Source organism: Chrysemys picta, chromosome 17 (genome assembly GCF_011386835.1).
Source record: "Chrysemys picta bellii isolate R12L10 chromosome 17, ASM1138683v2, whole genome shotgun sequence".
Classification (NCBI taxonomy): domain Eukaryota; kingdom Metazoa; phylum Chordata; order Testudines; family Emydidae; genus Chrysemys; species Chrysemys picta.
This window is the reverse complement of record NC_088807.1, coordinates 6,509,939-6,529,675: the sequence shown is the minus strand read 5'-3', so window position 1 is coordinate 6,529,675 and position 19,737 is coordinate 6,509,939. Positions and strand designations below refer to the sequence as shown.

Below are 19,737 nucleotides of genomic sequence, written 5' to 3'. Positions count from 1 at the left end.
GGCTGGGGGAATCCATCTGCCGCTGGGGAGGGGGCGCAGGGCCCTTATTGGGATCCATTGCTGGGCAAATTGCAGTTGTGATGCCATTTTGGTAGCTGCCCTCACCAGCCCCCTGCCAACCTCTCCCTGGGCAGGCCTGTCCTCCCCACTGCTAACCTGGCCCTGGCCAGGCCTGCCCCACCCCAGCCCGCCCACCTCTGCCAACCTGCCCTGCTTGGCCCCAGCCAGGCTGGCCCCCGCCTGCCCACCCCCACCCCTGCCCTCTGCCAACCTGCCCTGCTTGGCCCCAGCCCGCCCACCTGCCCCATCTTGGCCAGGCCTGCCCTACCTCTGCTAACCTGTCCCTGCTCAGCTCTGGGCAGGCCGGCCCCACCCCTGCCCTCTGCCAACCTGTCCCTGCTCAGCTCTGGGCAGGCCGGCCCCACCCCTGCCCTCTGCCAACCTGTCCCTGCTCAGCTCTGGGCAGGCCTGCCCCAGCCCTCTGCTAACCTGTCCCTGTTCGACCCCGGCCTGGCCCACACCCAGCCAGCTGAACTCCACCCCCTGGCCAGGCCTGCCTCAGCCAGCACCCCCTCCCTCCACACACTTGTGGGGGGGGGGCAGCCCAGGGGCAGTAGTTGCACATTAGCACCTCTTGTGCATGGATTTCCCAGGTTGGGGGAGCACGTGAGGCGGGGAGCGGGCGGCTGGTCCCTAGGGCTTCACTCTAGCAGGGCAGCTGCCGATGGGCCCGTTTCTCCAGGCCCAGCCATGCCAGGGGGTCTGGCAAAAAGTTACCCTAAATCTGCCTGCCCCAGCCCTGCTCCTTGCGGCTGAGGACCAGCAGGGCTGATGTGCGGGGCGGGTCCCTGGACAGGGAACACCCATGGCCCGAACCCCTGCCCCCAAATAACTACTCGGAAACCAGCCCCAGGCCCCTGAATCAACTAGAACCAGGACTGGCACTACTCCTGCCCCCAACTCTCCACCCCACATGGCCCATCAGGCAGGACCCTTCTTGCTCAACGCCCTGCGAGCATGTGCTCCCCCTGCCATGGGGCTGCATGGCCCGTAAACGCCTCCCCAGGCAGGATCAGCCCCAGAGCCCTGCACACCCACCAGCACCAGGGAACTCTTGCTAAGGTCCAGAGGGGTGGGGCTGACAGGACACCTGGGTTCTGTTCCTAGGGCTGGGGCCCTACACTGCCCAGGCCCTTGGCACCATCCAGGGCCAGCGTGGGACTTCCCCGCACCCCACCCCCTTCCCTGCCCCAGAACCAGGCCACCCCAACACCCCTGCTGCCCCAGAACCAGGCCTCCCCAGCGCCCCTCCCCATCCTCCCCCAGAACCAGGCCTCCCCAGCGCCCCTCCCCATCCTCCCCCAGAACCAGGCCTCCCCAGCACCCCTCCCCATCCTTCCCCAGCGCCCCACTCCCCCAGTGCCCCTCCCCATCCTCCCCCAGAACCAGGCCTCCCCAGCGCCTCACTCCCCCAGCGCCCCTCCCCATCCTTCCCCAGCGCCCCACTCCCCCCGCACCCCTCCCCAGAACCAGGCCTCCCCAGCGCCCCACTCCCCCAGCACCCCTCCCCATCCTCCCCCAGAACCAGGCCTCCCAGCGCTCCTCCGCCTGGCTCCTCTCCCTCAGGGCAGAGCCAAGCTAAGGAAGCAATCCCTGGGCTAGTTCAGTCCCTGGACTCAGAGCAGGGGGCTGAACTGCTGAGCCGGGGTAAGGCCACATTAGCCCAGCCCCTGCTGCCTCCAGCCAGCCTGGTCCCCAGCCCTGCATGGCCCCCCCGGGGCAAATCCAGCCGGGTTGGTGGCTGGCTCCCCAGCCTGGCCTGGCCCCACAGCCTATTCCCCAGGGCTCGCCTCTCTCCAGGCAGATGCTGTTCCCAGCCTTCTGCCCTCCCCCCGGCCAAGGGGGGAGCCTGGGGGAGCAGCCCCACCTGTGTGGGCTAGGGCAGAAAGGTGACAGTTGTCCAGGACGGCCCCTGCCCCTGCTAGACCCAGCAGCAGGGCCCTGTGGGTCCTGTTGGCCTGGAGGAGCTGGGGACCCCTGGGCCTGTATGGAAGTGGGGGGGCCACAGAGACCTTCAACCCCTGCCCTGCTGCATTAATCAGCCCCACCCAGTGGCTCCCCCTAGGAATCACTCTGGCCAGGCTGCCCCATGGAGTGCCCCCTGGGCCGGGCACCAGCCACTGCCAGGACACTTCGCCCCTGCAGGAAGAGTGAGACGGAGGAACAGGCCCCGGAAGCACCACCATGGGCCAGTGCAGGAAGGGGAAGCAGCGGCACGGCCAGCCCAGATCCTGGCCCAAAGGCTGGGATCCCTATGGGAGGCAGGGCCCTTGGTCAGTGGGGCAAGCCCCAAGGAGCAATTGGGAAGAGCAGGGGAAGTGACACTTAAGATCAGTAACGCCCCGGAAGGGAGGTGGATCTGGCTGGGCCCCCCACTGCCCGACGCCGGGACAGGCCCTAGGGAAGGGGCCAATCCCAGACCCCGGGGAAGGAAGAGCTGGGACCAGCTCCACTTTCTAGGGCAGCCCTGGCTGCAAAGGAGACCTGTGGCTCTGCCCCTTTTCCTGAGCCCCGCCCCAATCATGGCTCCGCCTCCTCAGCAGCAGGTGGGTTTTAATGGATGAATATTTACATTGTAGAAAACTCAGACTCCGCGGGAGCAGAGGGGGGTCGTGAGCCTGGACCCCCAAGCCCACACGGGGGCGTCTCCCGGTCGCTTGGCCCAGCGCAGGCTCCTCCCGGACACAGCCAGCTCCGCACCCCAGCACCAGGGGGCAGGGCCCAGGCGCGCCAGGCTCCTCCTTGGCAACCCGCCCCGGGGGGCCCCTATTTCTTGGCGCTGGTGGAGATGTCCAGCAGCAGGCGGTTCACCTCGCGCAGCTGCGCGTCCAGGGTCTCCACGGCCAGGCCCAGCTCGGCCACCTGCTCTTGCAGGCCCACGAGGGTGCTGCTCTGCTCCTCTTCCTTCCTCCTGGTGTTGGAGGCCTGGCGCGCGTACTCCAGGAAGATGCACAGGCCGCCCACGCCAAAGACGATGGCTTCGCCAAGCAGCTCCGCGCCCAGCTCCGCCGCCGCCTCCTCGTTCAGGGGCTTGATGGTGGCGCCAGGGAAGCCCATGATCCGCATCTTGGTTCGCATCTCCACCCAGTGGTACACTGCAGGGGGGAGGGACATGAAGGGGGGCTGCCAGCCCAGCCTTGGACTCCCCCCAGCTCTGCCGGTGCCCCTCACTCCCGACCCCCAGCCCCGGACTCCCCCCAGCTCTGCTGGTGCCCCTCACTCCCGACCCCCAGCCCCCTGCCAGCCCAGCCTTGGACTCCCCCCAGCTCTAATGGTGCCCCTCACTCCTGACCCGCAGCCCCCTGCCAGCCCAGCCCTGCCCCCCCTCCCCAGCTCTGCCGGTGCCCCTCACTCCCGACCCGCAGCCCCCTGCCAGCCCAGCCCTGCCCCCCCTCCCCAGCTCTGCCGGTGCCCCTCACTCCCAACCCGCAGTCCCCTGCCAGCCCAGCCCTGGGCTCCCCCAGCTCTGCCGGTGCCCCTCACTCCTGACCCACAGCCCCCTGCTACCCCAGCCCTGGGCTCCCCCAGCTCTGCCGGTGCCCCTCACTCCTGGCCCCCCAGTCCCCTGCTAGCCCAGCCCTGGGCTCCCCCCAGCTCTGCCAGTGCCCCTCACTCCTGGCCCCCCAGTCCCCTGCCAGCCCAGCCCCGGGCTCCCCCCCCCAGCTCTGCCGGTGCCCCTCACTCCCAGCACAGCCCAATTAGGGACGGGGGGGGACGGACGTCAGGGGTCACTTCATGGCTTTGGCTTATGGGAGCCTGTTCAATGTCAGCCGTGGGTCCGCCCATGGGCTCCGCCTATTGGCCCTCTGGACCCACGCCCCGCCCTCACCCTCCAACCATTGGGTCAAGGGACCCCACTTCCGCCTTGCGCCCTCATTGCCCTGCTAGGCTCTTTGCCCCGCCTCCGCAATTGTCCCATTGGCCTGCTCGGACCCAGCTCCGCCCCCATACCATCTCCATTGGCCCGCAGAGCCCTCTGTCCCGCCCCCGCATGCGTCCCATTGGCTCGCTGTGCCCGCAGCCCGCCCCGCATGAGCTCCATTAGCCCGCAACCCCGCCCCATTGGCTCAGCGCTCCGCGCGCGGCCCATCACTCACGCTGCGCGGGCGGCCCGCAGACGTAGGCCCGGAAAAAGGGGCTGGCGCGAGCCCCTGCCTTGATGCGCGCGGCCAGGGGCCGACTCAGCTGCCGCACGCCCAGGTACAGAAGCTTCGCGATGGGGAACGCGCCGGCCACCATCCTCCCTCCCGGCGGCCCCACGCCGCGCCGCCGTGACGTCAGCACGCAAGCCCCGCCCCGTCGCCTCCAGCGCGGCTGAAGGGGCGGGGCGCATAATATGCAAACGATGCTCATGAATATGCGAGTTGTGCGTCGTGCGTCCGCAGCGGAAGTGGAATCCACATGCAAATTAGAAGGCGGCTATGCAAATAACGTCATGAATATGCAATAGCGGAGTATGCATTCCAGACGGGCAGCGCACGAGCGTGGGCAAATCCCTGCCCGAGTATGTAAACTAGCTCATGGATATGCAAATGGGAGCACGGGCCGCCACCCCACGTGTCTCCTGCCCCCCGACGAGCTGAGCTGGGCTGCGTCCGTAGCGCGGGGCCGGGACGGCTTGTCAGAGCCGGGGGGCGGGGCTCGGCAGGAGGCGCTGTGGAGCGGGCTGGGGGGGGGCTCGGCAGGGGGCGGGGGGGGGCCGTGGAGCGGGCTTGGGAGGGGGGCTCGGCAGGAGGCTGGGGGGGCCGTGGAGCGGGGCGGGGGGGCTCGGCAGGGCTGGGGGGGGGGCGGGGGGCTCGGCAGGACGCTGGGGGGGCGGGGGGCGGGGGGCTCGGCAGGGCTGGGGGGGGCGCAAGGTGAAACTTCCTTGCACCGGCCCTGGGTGCTGGGTGAGGGCCCGGGGTAGTGCGGGAGGCATCGGGGCCCTTCCCTGGTGTGCAGGGATGGGAGGGACCCGGGACCCACAGTGTCTCCCCGCAGGCGCAGTGGGGTCTGTGTCTCCTGACTGCCCCCCGGTGGCTGGGGAGGATTGGGGGGGGGGCACTGCGGGGGGGTTCCCTATGACTCGGGAAGGAGAATGCGGGGAGGCCCATGGGCTATGGCTGGGGGCTCTTCCCCCGGTGAGCTGCAACGAACCCCCCGGTGCTTCCCTGATCTGGGGCCCCAGGGCGACAAAAGGAAAAGGAGGGTCCCTGGTGGGTTCTTCCTCTTAAGCCCCTGCCCCAAACTGACCACTCTCCCCCCCGCCAAGCCCTGACTCCCCCTCACCCCCCCCCCACTTGTGGGCCGCCTCCTGGCCCAAGTCTCGCCCTGGGTCGGACCGGCCTCCCTGGGGCTGCTCCCATCCCATCCCTCACCCCCATCGCAGGGTCCTTCTCCGCTGCCCCCGCCCGGGCTGACCAGAACTGCGCCGGACCCTCCCCCAGCACGGGGCGGGGGGCTTGGCTAGCCATGGGGCTGCGCTGTGTTCAGCTCCGCACAGGCTCCGCCCAGGATCCCCCCTCAGCTGCTCGCCCCCTGCCCGGGGTCACGAGTTCATGTGAGGACAAGGGTCCAGCCAGACCAGGTGGCTCCTAGCCGGGGGCTGCTCAGAGCCCCATGCAGGCGACTCTCTGCCGGCCCCATGTCACCAGGGCCGTGCGAACAGCGGAGGGGCTGCCAGCTGGTGAGAGCTGCAGGGCTGGGCGGAAGCCGGGTTGGAGTGAAGGACCACAGGGCTCCCAGCCATCGGCCCAGCTCCAGGCTTTCCCCCCCGGGGATCTCCAAGCACTGCACGAACTCCCCAGCCCCAGTGCGGGAAGGGAAACAGGCAGGGTAAGTGGGAATAGAACCAAGCTGTCCTGGCTCCCAGTCCCCCCTCTCCACCCAGAGCCAGGGGTAGAACCCAGGCATCCTAGCTCCCAACCCCAGCTCCCCCTTACTCTAACCACTAGACCCCCGTCCCCTCACCTCGCTGGGGTAGAACCCAGGTGTCCTAGCTCCCAGCCCTGTCTTCCCCCCTTGCTCTAACCACTAGACCTCCCCTCTGTGAGCTAGGTGTAGAACCCAGGAATCCTGGCTCCCAGCCCCTGCTGCTCTGACCACTAGACCCTACTCCCCTCCCAGAGCCAGGAATAGAACCCAGGCATCCTATCTCCCAGCCCCCACCCTCCTGCTCTAACCACTAGACCCTCCCCCTCCCCTTCCCAGGGTAGAACCCAGGAATCCTGGCTCCCAGCCCCCCCCTGCTCTAACCACTAGACCCCCCCGCCCATCCCAGACCTCAGAATAGAACCCAGAGGAGGTCTGGGTGGAGCCATGGCAGGGCCGGCGCCCCCCTTCTAGCCCTGGAGGTCCCCTGGAGCGGGTGAGGCGCTCAGGCTCTATGGCCCATTGGCTGCTTGGGCTGAAGGAAGCTGTCAGGGCCTGCGTGGGGTCCCCTGCCCTCCTGGGTGGGGCGCAGAACTCTGAGGGGAGCAGCCAGGGGATGGGGATGATAGGATCTGGGCTGCACCAACAGAAGCGAGAGAGCCGGCAGTGTGTCCGCCATACAGGGCGGTCTGACTGGAGGGGCTGGGAGCCAGGACTCCTGGGTTCTCTGGGGGCGGGGGAGGGCACTGCCCTTGGGGAAGCTGGGTGGGTGGTGGGATCAAGTGGAATTAGGCAAGAGAGACAACTAAACAAACAGGCGAAGGGAAAGTCTCCCCCTTTGGCTCCGGGCCGCGCCAAGACACTGGCTGAAGCGGCGCCGAGATCACCGGTGTCCCAGCCACGCTCCCCCCAACCCAGGACCATACAGGGAGAAACCTCTGCTGCCAAAGGGTCATGGGGGACAGGTGGGGGTGGGGGGTAACTTCCCTCACCAGGCAGCAGGGGGCGCCTCACACGGCCCGGGGAGCGTGGGAGATTCCTGGGCCCGAGCATTTCCTGTTTATTCCGGGAATGTTCCCACTGCGGCGCCCCCTGCCTCGTGACGTGGGGAGCAGCGCTGGGGTCAGGCAGGCGCTGCTTGTGCGGTCACTTCCCGGCACCCTCTCAACCCCCCATCTGGAGAGTCAGCCGGGGGGGAATGTTTAACAGTCAGCTCAACGACAAGGAGGATTTATTAAGATTAGGCAAAAGAATGGCTTGTTACGCAGCGCTGAGATGCAGCCACCTCTGAGGTGGGGCGCGGGGGCTGTTTATACGGGGGCCCCTTGCCCAGCGCTGAGATGTAGCTGCCTGTCTAGTGCTGAGTGCTGGCACCAGGGTGGCACCTTTGTGGGCAGCGTAGGATTCCCAGCAGCAGGGCAAGGAAACATTTGGGACACGTTTGGGACCAGAGCCCTGGCCCAACCCAGCCATTGCTCCCCACTTCTGTGCAGGACCCTGGTTCTTCTGCCCCCCCTGCCCCGACAAAGAGGGCCCTGGCCTGGCCCCTGTGCATAGCTGGGGCTGGGTGGCTCATGGGAGGTGAACAGCCCATGACAATGGCTGAGCCCCCATCCGCTGGTGGGTAGGGAGCAGCCTCGTGGGGGGCCCGTCACTGCACCTCCTGCACCAGCCCCTTGGGCTGCTCCAGCGAAGGGAGAACCAGGCAGGACCAGCTCATGGGCCTCATTCAACCTATGAGGCAGTGGAGGGAGGGGAGTGGGATCCAGGGGGTAGAGCAGGGGAGGGCTGGAGGTCAGGACTCCTGGGTTCTCTATCCCCTCTATGGGAGGGTCCTGAGGGCTGGTAATTGGCTCTGGAGGACCCAGGACTCCTGGGTTCTGTCCCTGGCTCCAGAATGGGAGCGGGGTCTAGACAGAATATAGGTTAGAGCTGGGGCGGGGGGGGGGGGGGGGGGGCTGAGAGAAAGGACTTCTGTGTGACCTTTTGAACTGACCCCTGGGGCCAGGATGCAAAGCCTTGTGGTGTGGGGCTGGTGGGCACGGTGTCCCCTCTCATCCCTTGTGGACTGCGTCCTGTGTCTCCAGCATCTGTCTGCCTTGACCCACTCGGCTCCTGGTGGCAGGTTTCTGCTGGAACCTGGAGCCAGGTGCTGGAGCTGGGTGGGGGCAGGGATGGCCCTGCCCTGCCCTGCCCTGCTGGGACTCCAGGACCCCCCTGCCCCCACCAGGGTCAGCGCGCAGGGCAGATGAGGTCTCTGCTCAGTAACAAACCAGTCTCCAGGCCAGTGCTCCTGAGGGACCCTACAATAACAACCCAGTGTCCAGCCCAGCACTCCTGAGAGACCCTACAATAACAACCCAGTGAAGGGCTGAGCAGGTGTGCTGGGGGAGCGCTGCACAGAACCACCCCCTGAAATCCCACGAGTGGCCAACATGGCGCACTCCACTCCAGGGGACATGCGTGGGCACAGCTGCCTCCGCCCCCCCGCCTAGCCCTTCCCACTCCCAAACCCCCTTTCCACCCCAACACCAGAGATGCTGCCAACTGCGGTGCATTCTGGGAGTGCTCCGCCAAACTCTTTAGGATCCCAAGTCCCACTGTGCCTCGCCGAGCGGACGCCCCCGGCTGGCGCCCGGAGAGCTGAGTGTGGGACCCTGCACGGCCAGGCCCCCCATTCGCCAGACTGCCTCCGAAATCAGGAGAGTCACAAACAGTTCTGTGGGAGAGGGGGCTTTTTATTCTCCCTGGGGTGCCTGGGCCCCCCCCAACCTTTCCCAGCTTTTCTCCCCAGCCGGGAGAGCCGGATGCCAGCGTGGTCCCTCACTGGGCCTTGACGAAAGCGCCCGCCCGGTGCTAGCGCGAGGTTCCCACGTCTGCTGCTAACGCGGGCTTGGCGCTGGCTGGGGCCATGGGGAGACGCCAGCATCAGGCACCGAGAGACGCCTGTGGCAGACCATGGGCTGCATTCTCTCATGTGGCTGGAGAACAGGGGGTGGGGGGAACTAGAGACCCCCCCCTCCTCAGCTTTGTCTCAGATTGCCCTCAGGCCATGGGGACTGCAGTAGCACCAACCCCAAATGGGGCCCCATGGGCCGGGCGCTGCCCAGACATAGGGGGAAACGGCCTGGCTCAGGAGAGCTCCCAGGCTGGATGGACGTGGGGCAGACTCACAGAAGGGAAGGGACTTGCCTAAGGTCACCCAGCACATTGGGCAGAGGCAGGCATGGAACCCAGGTGTCCTGGCTCCCCAGTGCAGCTAGGAGCCCGGTTCAGGTAGGTTGGAGAAGTGCCTGGGTCTGTCCTGGCTCTGCCCAGGGAGATTCTGTGCCCAGTGAATGCCAAGGGATGTAGGGCAGCAAGGGCAGCTGTTCCTGGCCACATGCTGACCATTAGCTGTGGGCTTTTGGTGGCAGCGGTAGGATCCCTGGTACAGACTGCGGGACCTTAATGACCCACCTTCGCTCCCAGCTGGCCAAACCTGCAGGGGATTCTGGGAGGTTTGGGGCTTGTGCACTTTGCTTTGGTTTCTTTATGAGGGAGGAAGAGTCTGAAAGAGATCAATTAAAACACCGCTTTGTTCATCCCGGCCCCACCGGCCAGGGCTGCCTGCCCTGGCACGGCCAGATCTAGCAGCACAATTGCTCCCTTTGGGGCAGGGACTATTCGCTCCAGAAACGTACAGCACCTGGCACGTCTGGGCCCTGATCCCCCCATGGAGGCCCCCTATCCTTCAGTGGGGCCCCTCCAGCCTCCCCCCAGGAAATAAATAACCCTCATTAACCATCAGGTCAGCAGCATTGCCTGGCACAAGACAGCCCCAGTCACACCTTCCATCCCTCCCCAGTCCCAGTCCCACTCTCCATCTATCCAACAGCTCTGTCCACCTATCGTTCTTCACAGCCTCTGGGTCAATCCAGCCCTATCACATACCCCTCCATCCATCGCTCCAGCCCCATCCACACCCCTCCAGCCCCCACATATCCATGCCTCCAGCCCCCCCCATCCATTGCCATACACACCCATCATCATCCATCCCTATACACATCCCTCTATCAATCTGTCTATCCTCATAGTCATCCATCTCCAAACATCCGTTTGTATCACACCTCCATTCCTCCCCCCCCCACACACACCCCTCTCTGTCTGTCTGCCCTGACACTCCACTAGCCAGCCAGCCCTGCTCAGCCCTTCTAGCTGTATTTCGGCCATTCCCCCTTTCTCACGTGGCTGCAGAATCCAGGTGTCCGGCAATCCTGGCACTGCCCCCGTCAGGCCAGGCAGCCCCCTCCTGCAGTGTCCCCCCCGGGGCCTCACTGGGCCCCTGCGTTATCATCATTAAGAACAATACTGTATTTACATCTCGTTTGCATCCGGGGCCGTGGTGCTGACAGGGAGAGCTCATGGGTTGAAAGTCAAGATCTTCATCTGCAGCTCCTCATCGGGTGGGCCCGGAGGGGGCGGGGGCAGGGGCTGAGGGGGCGCGGGGAGCCGGCAGAAGCTGCTCTTCTTAGAGGAGAGCGGGGTGTCCAGGGTAAGCGAGGCGGTGGCCATCTCCTGGGGCTTGGAGCTGGTGAGGAAGCGCAGCAGGGTGGACAGGGCCTTGGCCACGTCGCCGCGGGCCCCCTCGTTGACGAAGCAGTACAGGATGGGGTCGGCCACGCAGTTGAGGCTGGTGAAGGCCAGCGAGCTGTGGTAGGCCACGAAGACCTTCTCCTCGAAGCTGCAGTCGCAAGGCTTGCTGAGGTAGACGGCGCTGCGGGACAGCAGGATGACGTGGTACGGGGCGAAGCAGAAGAGGAGGATGGCGATGAGGCTGAGGGCCAGCCGCTTGATCTTGGCTTTCTCCTGCTGCTCGGTGGAGACGTTGCCACGCACGGCCCGCAGGATGCCCTGGTAGGAGAAGAGCATGAGCACCCAGGGGAAGAGGAAGCCGATGAAAACCCGGTAGAGGTTCATCCAGGCCACCCACTCCTCCATGGGGTACTTCTCGAAGCAGAAGGTGTGATTGTAGCGGTCGTGGAAGAGCTCGTTGTGGAAGAGCGGGGCCGAGTTGGCCCCGATCTCGATGGCCCAGACCACGGCGCTCACGGCCACGGCCGTCTTGATCCGGCGCACCTTGGCGAAGCGCAGCGGGTGGGCCACGGCCAGGTAGCGGTCCACGGAGATGCAGCACAGGAAGGCGATGCTGATGTAGATGTTGGTGTAGAAGACGAAGCCGAAGAGCTTGCAGGACTCCTGCCCGTGGATCCAGTTGTCGTAGTGCAGGAAGTAGTCGATCCACAGGGGCAGGGTGGCGATGTAGAGCAGGTCGGCCACGGACAGGTTGAGCAGGTAGACGCCCAGCTCGTTGTGCTGCCGGACCTGCAGGTAGGCGGCCCACAGCGCCATGCAGTTGGTGGGCAGCCCCATGACGATGACCATGATGTACAGCGTGGGGGGGAAGAGGTGGTCGATCTTGGAATCCACGTTGCAGCTCACCAGGGTGGTGTTGCACATTCTCAGCGCCAGCGGGTCCCCGGCGTGGAGAGTCCGGCGGGGGCGGGGGGCGGGGAGGGCTCCGCTCAGAGCAGGGGCTGCAATTCCCACAAGACCAAGCGGATCGTCCTGCAGGGGCAGCACCGGGGCAGGGGCTCCATAGCCCCAGGCTGGGCCCTGCCGTGGGGCCCCCTCACCCCAGCCCCATCCGCCCTCCCCAGAGAAGCAGCCCTGGGGGCTCACAGGAGGTCAGGCCCGCAGGGATGATCCAGGGGGTCAGAGGAGCCGCCTGCCCCACGGGGGAACCTAGGACACAGCTCCTGGGAAAGGAGAAGGAGAGAGAGTTAGGGGGGTGCCGATCAGGGCACGTGCAGCCCCCGCATAGCCCCAGCCCCCTGTACGGCCTCCCGAGCCAGGTCCCCATGGCCCCTCACCCAACACCCCCAGCCAGCCCCCATGGCCCCTCACCCGGCACCCCCTGCCAAGTCCCCCAGGGGATCCTGTCTGCAGCCCCCCACATCTTCCCCTTGCTGCCCTCCACATGGCCCCCCAGTCAGCTTCCTGGCCCCACACAACCCCCTGCCCCCAGCCAGCCCCTCCCCACGACTCCCTGCCCATCACCAGCTGCCCACATTCTCCCCTCAGAGGGTCTTACTCCAGCGCCCCATCCCCTGCCAGTGACCCCCAATAGCCCCCTGACCAGGATGCAGACCCTGACCAGCCACAGGAGGGAGTGAGGGTCAGGCTGCACCGTGCCCCATGCCCGAGGGTCCCCACCCCTACCAGCCCCCCTGTGCATGGGAGAGCTCACCCACACCCTGGCAGTCCTGAGCCCCCTACGTGACTCTGTCTGGTAATGGGCATGTGCCCTGCACCAGTCACTGCCCGCCCACACACGCCATCCACCCCCCGATCTCCTTGGGAGCCTCTGAGCAGGTCCCTTACCCCCTATCCCACAGGCAGCCCCCAGGGTCACCTCCTGTACTGCACCGGCATAGCTACTCCACAGCCACACACGGCACTGGGAGCTCAGCCTCGCCCGGCAAGAAGGGGTCAGGGCCTCTTTAAGACCCTACAATAATAAACCAGCACCACGTCCAGCATTCCTGATAAACCCTACAATAACAAACCAGCACTGCGACCAGCACTCCCAAGAGACCCTACAATAACAGACCAGCAGTCCCGAGAGACCCTACAATAACAGACCACCACAGAGACCAGCAGTCCCGAGAGACCCTACAATAACAGACTAGCTCCACGTCCAGCATTCCTGATAAACCCTACAATAACAAACCAGCACTGCGACCAGCACTCCCAAGAGACCCTACAATAACAGACCAGCAGTCCCGAGAGACCCTACAATAACAGACCACCACAGAGACCAGCAGTCCCGAGAGACCCTACAATAACAGACTAGCTCCACGTCCAGCATTCCTGATAAACCCTACAATAACAAACCAGCACCGCGTCCAGCATCCTTAGAGACCCTATAATAATAGATCTGCGCAGAGCCCAGCAGTCCCGAGAGACCCCACAATAACAGACCGGCAGGGAGCTCAACAGTCCCACGAGACCCCACAATAACAGACCGGCAGGGAGCTCAGCGCTCCCGAGAGACCCTGCAATAACAGACTAGTGCAGAGTCCAGCTGTGATGAAGTGGGAATTTTGTAATATTTTATGAAACCTCTGTGTGCCTCAGTTTCCCCATCGCTGCATTGTTACCTAGTGGTGGGGGGAGGTCTGTTGGCTCCCTGGGCAGGCTAAGACCCAGGTATGAGCGGCACCCAGCTGGCTGGGACTAAGTGGGCCTTAATCCCCATGTCAGTGGAGAAGCCACGAAGACAATGGCAAACCCAGTCCCCGGGACTTCGACAGTTAGCAACCGACCACCAGGCCTGGCCCCTCTCGGTGGGATGCTGGCCGGGTTTGCCCAGCTGGGGGATACAGGACTGGGGGTGTGCGTGAAGTGTGGGATGTGGGAAGCAGCCGGGGGGCACAATTGGGCCGGGTGGGCAGCGGGCCGAGGCTCAGGGCTCTGGGCTGGCCTGTTGCTCCCCAAGTCTGTACGAGTCTCCCTCAGGGTCTGCCTCAGTGGGTCTCGCTGAACGGAGCTCATGATGGGAAGCAGGGGGCTGGGAGCCCAGGGGTCCAGCCCAGAGAGGCGGTGAAGCCGCAGGGCCTGTCCCGGAGGAAGAGGGAGACCCCCAGGGGCTCTGGTGCACCGATGGGGCTTCCCAGAGATTGTTCCAAAGCTGGGCCATGGCCCCGACCCTGTGGATCTGTGACACCAGCGCTCCAGAGACCCGACAATAACAGGCCAGCGCAGAGCCCAGCGCTCCTGAGATCCTACAATAACAGGCCAGACCAGAGCCCAGCGCTCCTGAGACCCGACAATAACAGGCCAGCGCAGAGCCCAGCGCTCCAGAGACCCGACAATAACAGACCAGACCAGAGTCCAGCACTCTTGAGAGACCCTACAATAACAAAGCCAAGCCCTGCCTAGTGCTCGGAGCCGTTCTCCATTCGGAAGCAGATCCGTGGCGCGAGGCCTCCCGGGTTTATTTACACAAACAGGCCGGGGCAGGAATGCAGCGACATCCCAGGCTCAGGCTGCAACCGGCCCCCTTGGCCCACGGCCCAGTCACACACAGCCCCTCCGCTCCCCCGGCCAGCCTGGGAGCGAGCGTGGCAGGACGGTCCCATGGGTCAGCGTGACCCGGCTCCCAGGGTGGGAGGCCGTCCTGCTGCCAGCCCCATGGCTGCATCCGGAGCGCCAACCCACAGGCCGAGCACGGCACCAGCTCGCCAGGCCCACAGGACGTGCTGTTGCCACATGGCACTAGCGGGTCTAGGCCTGTCTTGTGTCCCAGCTGTGGGCGGGGCCAGGCCGGAGGCCAGTTGCTGTCAGGGGACTGGTGGAATCCCGCGAGCCATGGAGGGGAAACTGAGGCATGGAAGGGGACGAGGGCACTGAGAAGCAGGGGCAGAGCTGGGAGCACTGGGGCAGGTGATGGCAAGTCCACGCCAGGGCGGGACAGGGGGCAGGGCTGGGCACAACGCAAACCTCTGCCCCCGCTGGCTGTGGCACCTTCCTGCTCCTCCTTTCTCCTCGGTGGCCTGGCGGCTAATGACCTGATCACTGCACTGGATCCCAGAGCGTGGCTGGCAGCGGGGATCCGAGACAGACCCTCACCCCCCAGCCAACCTCCCTCTGCCCCGCCAGCCCCCCAAAACTCCCAGCCAGATCCCCTGCCAGCCCCCCTAAACCCCCAGCCAGCCCCCCTAAACCCCCAGCCAGATCCCCTGACCCCCCCCAGCCAGCCCCCCTAAACCCCCCCAACCAACCTCCCTCTGCCCCACCAGCCACCCTAAACCCTCAGCCAGGCCCCTTGCCCCTGCCAGACCCCCCTAAACCCTCAGCCAGCTGCCCCGTCCCCACCAGATCCCCCCAAACCCCCAGCCAGGCCCCCCTGCCAGCCCCCCAAAACCAGTCCCCCTCTGCCCCGCCAGCCCCCTAAAACTCCCAGCCAGATCCCCTGACTCCCCCCCAGCCAGGCCCCCCAGCCAGCCCCTCTCTGCTCCACCAGCCCCCCCAAACCTCTAGCCAGTCCCCCTCTGCCCTGCCAGCCCCCCTAAACCCCACCAGATCCCCTGACCCCCCCAGTCAGCCCCCCTAAACCCCCAGCCAGATCCCCTGACCCCCCCAGCCAGCCCCCCTAAACCTCCAGCCAGACCCCTCTGCCCACCAGCCACCCTAAACCCTCAGCCAGGCCCCCTGCTCCTGCCAGACCCCCCAAACCCTCAGCCAGCTGCCCCATCCCCACCAGATCCCTCCTGCCCCCCAGCCAGATCCCCTACCCCCCAGCCAGTCCCCCTCTGCCCCGCCAGCCCCCAAAAACTCGCATCCAGATCCCCTGACCCCGCCCCAAACAGGGCCCCCTGCCAGCCCCCCAAAACTCCCAGCCAGATCCCCTGACCCCCCCCAGCCAGGCCCCCCAGCCAGCCCCTCTCTGCCCCAGCAGCCCCCCTAAACCTCCAGCCAGCCCCCCTCTGCCCTGCCAGCCCCCCTAAATCCCCAGCCAGGCCCCTGCCAGACCCCCCTAAGCCCTCAGCCAGCTGCCCCGTCCCCACCAGATCCCCCCAACCCCCCAGCCAGATCCCCTGCCTCCCCAGCCAGCCCCACTCTGCCCCTTCCAGACCCCCCATGCCCCCTAGCCAGCTGCCCCTGCCCCCCACCAGACCCCCCTAAACCCCCAGCCAGATCCCTTGTACCCCCAGCCAGCTTCCCCATCCCTGCAGCCTCCCTGCTCTGCCAGTCCCCAGCCAGCCCCCCTGCCAGCCCCCTCCTAAATCCCCAGTCTGATCCCCTGCCTCCCAGCCAGCCCCCTATCTGGCCCTGCCAACCCCCCTAAACCCCCCAGCCAGACCCCCTGCCCTGCACCAGACCCTTCTAAATCCTCCGCCAGATGCTCCTGCCCCCTCCAGCCTGATCCCCCTCCATAGTTTGCCTCCAGCCAGCCCCCCGCCCCGCCAGATCCTCCTAAACCCTCCCCAGATCCCCCTCTGCCCCATCAAACCCCCCAGCCAGCCCCCTGGCACTCACCAGAACCCCTCGCCCCTGCCAACCCCCCTGTCCCACCCCCCCCAAACCCTCAGCCAGCCTCCCACCCCCCAGGCTGCCTACAGCCAGAGCCCCCCAGCCACCTTCCAGACAGCCCCCCAGCGTGACCCCCCCCGCCCCTGCCAGATCCCCCCGCCTCCAAGCCAGCACCAGCTCTCACCTGGCAACATCAGCATCCCCCAGCCCTCCCCCTCTAGCAGCCAGCTTCTCCCGCGCCCCCAGCCTGGCTCTCCCTGCCCCCAGGGGGAAGTCACCGAGGCTGATCAGGTACCGTTTGTGTGGCTGCTGGAGGAAAACAGGAACCACGGGCCATGGGCACGAGTGTCTTTAGCATGGATTAGCCGGGCGCAGTGCAGGGCTGCCCTCTGGACGGCTTCCTGCCTCCCCGGGGCCCTGTCACCCCCCCGGGCCTCCCGACACCCCCCACCCATCCCTGCCTCAGCACCCCCTCCGCTGGCACCTGACTGCGCCTTGGGTGGGGGCAGCCCGCGAGGCAGCAGCGCCAGCCAGAAACCAGGAGCCATGTCACTACAGCGCATCCGACTGATGGGCCAGTGTTGGGGCAGAGTCAAGGATGGGGGGGGTGTGAAGGGGCAGAGTCAAGGGTGGGGTGTGTGTGAAGGGGCAGAGTCAAGGGGTGATAGGGAGGGTAGTGAAGGGGGCAGCGTTAAGGGCGGGATGGAGAGGGAAGAAGGGGCAGTTGGGGAAGGTGCCAGCTGCCAGGGGACAGATTTAAGGGTGGAGTGGGACGGGCAAAGTTAAGGTCAGCTGGGGATGGTGCCCGGGACAGAGTTAAGGCTGCAAAGAGCTCTGCTGGAGGCTCCGGCTCACGCCTCCCTGCCCCTGATCTGTTCAGAATCAAGGCAGGAGGAGTTAATGGAGGGGAAGTGAATCTCACCCGGGGTGGGGCCAGGGGCAATGGCTGGGGGCCGAGCTGGGAGGTGGGGGGTGATGGCTGGAGGCAGGGGGTGTTGATGGGGGCCAGGAGGCCAGGGCCAGAGCTGGCTGGAAGTGGGGGGCGGGGGCTGGGAGTGCTGGCTGGAGGCTGGGAGCCAGGGGGCCAGGGTGGGGGCTGGCTAGAGGCTGGGGATGATGGCTGGGGGCCAAGAGGCTGGATGCTGGGGGGTGATGGCCAGGGGGCCAGGGTGGGGGCTGGCTGGAAGTGGGGGGTAGGGGCTGGGAGCGGTGAGTGGAGGCCAGGAGGCTGGGAGCCGGGGGGCCAGGGTGGGGGCTGGGGACAGGGGCTGGGGACTGGCTGGAGACTGAAGGGGGGTGGCTGGAGGCCAAGAGTCGGGGCTGGGGGGTGATGGCCAGGGGCCAGGAGGCCGGGGCTGGCTGAGACCAAGCACAAGGGGTCCAGTGGCGCTGCCTGGGCCGGCAGCCACAGGCAGGTGAGCGCAACCTTTCCAGGCCCCTAATCCCCTAATCCCCCCAGCCCAGCCCCGGAACTCCCCTGCCGGGCGCCAAAGGGCAAAGGCAACGGAGCCAGCGGCCGAGAGACGAGATGCCAGGGCCCAGCGCAGCCCCAACGGGACCCCCTGGCCACAGAGCACCAGTTCCGGCCCCGATCCTGCCAGAGCCTCGTACCGGCCCCTACCGGGACCTGATTCTTCCAGAACTGCCCCCCCACCCAAGGGGCCTGATCCCACCAGAGCCTTGCACCCTCCCCCCAGCAGGCCCCGATCTCACCAGAGCCCCCCACCCCCTCCAACGGGGCCCAATTCCACCAGAGCCCCACACACCCTCAGCAGAGCCCAATCCTACCAGAGCTTCACCCCCCCCCGCCAGTGCCCGATCCCATCAGAGCCCCGCGCCACCCCCCATCCCTGACGGGTTCTGCCCTTGCTCCTCTCCAAGGGCCCGGCAGCCCTGGGCCAGGCCTCACTGGCTGAGGACAGCTCCCTGGGGTGGGTAACAGCCCACTACTGCTGCCAGCTGGCAGCTCCTCGGTGCCAGGTTGTAGCCCCACCCAGGGTTGGTAGGATAAACATGAGTGGCATGACCTGGTTCTTCTGCTGGGGCTAAAGTCAGAGAGCTCATGTCCTGGGGCATCTGTGCCGGGCACAAGCCAATGGAGCTGGCTTGGCTGGGAGCGGGAAATTCCCCTCCCCATAGCACGGAGTGACCGGGGGCGAAGGCTGGGGAGGGGATCAGGGGTCAGCAGCACCAGGGTGAGGGGAGGGGGCGGCTCCATCTGTCCCTGCCCCCCTGTCCCAGCCCTCTCTGTGCCAACCGAGGCTAGACCCCGTTCCCTGGCAACGGGCGCTTTATTTGCATCGCAATTCATGCCTGATTAGATAGCGCCATCCCCGCACACCCTGTGCCTTTGATCCCGGTTAATGGCTGTGGGGCTGGGCTGCGGGGCCTTTGCTCCCATGGTGTGGGGCCCTGCGGGAGGGCGGGCTGGGATCATGGCCAGGCTGGCCCCCTCCCGCGGGGATCTTAGAGCACCTGAATTCAGGCAGGGGGGCAGCGTCCTTCTCCCCACATCACAGACAGGGAAACTGAGGCACTGATTGGTGGGAAGGGATCCGTATAAAGTGAGTGGTTGACAGAGCTGGGATAGAACCCAGGAGTCCTGGCTCCCAAACTCCCGCAGTGTAAAGCAAGCAGGGGGTTTAAAGTGAGTGGTTAGAGCAGGGGGGTCTGGGAGTCCGGACTTCTGGGTTCTATTCCCAGCTCTGGGAGGAGAGGGGGGCCCAGTGGGTTGGGGGAGTCTCTAAAGGGACCTGGTGATTGGGCCCCAGTGAAGCTGCTGGTTGGATCCCAATAAAAGCACTGGATTTTTACCGAAACAAAGGAAAATGCTTCAATCCTCAACCACTGGTCGGAGTGGGACCCCCACCCACGGTCCCTGTCCTCTGCCCCAGCTGGGGCTGGAGACCCGTTCCCAGTCCCGCCCCCGCTGCTGGCTTGGGCTGGGGCCAGGGCGCGTATGGAAATCAGGTGCTTTGCATGGGACCAGGGCGGGAATAGCTAGAGCCCAGCGTGGATACCTTTGTATCCGCATCCGATCCGCAAACAGGGTCTGGGGATAGAAAGCGGATTTCCAGATATGGAGGGCTCCAGGAATGGCCCCTTGGGAGGGCTGGGAGCAATGAAGGGGGTATCCCACAATGCACCTGGCCTGCCCCCACATGAGGGAATATCCCACAATGCACCTGGCCTGCCCCCACACAAGGGGATGAGGGAATGGCCCACAATGCACCTGGCCTGCCCCAGGCAGACAGCTCCCGAGGGGTGGATTGGCAATGGGGCCAGTGAGGCCCATGGTTTGGCTCTGGGTTGACTGGAGGAGAGGGGGAGCCCTGACCCATTTCTGAGGAGGGGCCCCATCTTGGGGCTAGGACGCCTGGGTTCCAATGTCCCCACCTGGGCATGGCAGCAGGGGAGGGATAGTGATTTGAGCGTTGGCCTGCTAAACCCAGGGTTGTGAGCTCAATCCTTCAGGGGGCCATTTGGGGATTTAGTTGGGGCTGGTCCTACTTGGAGCAGGGGGCTGGACTAGATACCTCCTGAGGTCCCTTCCAACCCTGATCTTCTATGACTTTAGCAGGGATCCTGGGGGATGAGAAACTCCCTGGGAACATTGCCAGGCACACCTGGGGCGAGGGCAGGGGGTGCCCTCGGGTTGAGCTAGGGGCCAACATGTACCTTCTGCCCTTCGACCTGGCTTAGGCCTGGCCGGTGGGGGCCTGGGGGCTCTGGTCTGGCTGTGCCCTTATC

At 65.8% G+C, this 19,737-nt stretch overlaps 2 protein-coding genes across 2 annotated transcripts in view; both read right to left on the bottom strand.

The window, feature by feature from the left end:
• Positions 1 to 2,596: 2,596 nt before the first annotated feature.
• On the bottom strand, positions 2,597 to 4,360 carry OPA3 (outer mitochondrial membrane lipid metabolism regulator OPA3). Its single transcript, XM_065571688.1, has 2 exons — positions 4,158 to 4,360; positions 2,597 to 3,155 (listed from the first exon to the last, which is right to left on the bottom strand). Exons 1-2 carry the CDS (start codon positions 4,297 to 4,299, stop codon positions 2,827 to 2,829), a joined length of 471 nt encoding a protein of 156 aa, XP_065427760.1. The 5' UTR covers positions 4,300 to 4,360; the 3' UTR covers positions 2,597 to 2,826.
• A 4,069-nt stretch (positions 4,361 to 8,429) lies between these two features.
• GPR4 (G protein-coupled receptor 4) overlaps positions 8,430 to 19,737 on the bottom strand; it is a 14,341-nt gene continuing 3,033 nt past the window's right edge. The window contains exon 2 of the mRNA XM_005313959.4: positions 8,430 to 11,708. Within this exon, the coding sequence (XP_005314016.1) occupies positions 10,312 to 11,409 (1,098 nt within the window). The 5' untranslated portion in view covers positions 11,410 to 11,708 and the 3' untranslated portion in view covers positions 8,430 to 10,311. The remainder of the gene's footprint in view (positions 11,709 to 19,737) is intronic.

Excerpts from the sequence above, each read along its gene's own strand:
- OPA3 (XM_065571688.1), bottom strand. The coding sequence starts at position 4,299 with ATGGTGGCCGGCGCGTTCCCCATCGCGAAGCTTCTGTACCTGGGCGTG. Across the intron at positions 3,156-4,157 it reads CTGCGGGCCGCCCGCGCAGC|TGTACCACTGGGTGGAGATG; the intron begins GTGAGTGATGGG and ends TCCCCCCTGCAG.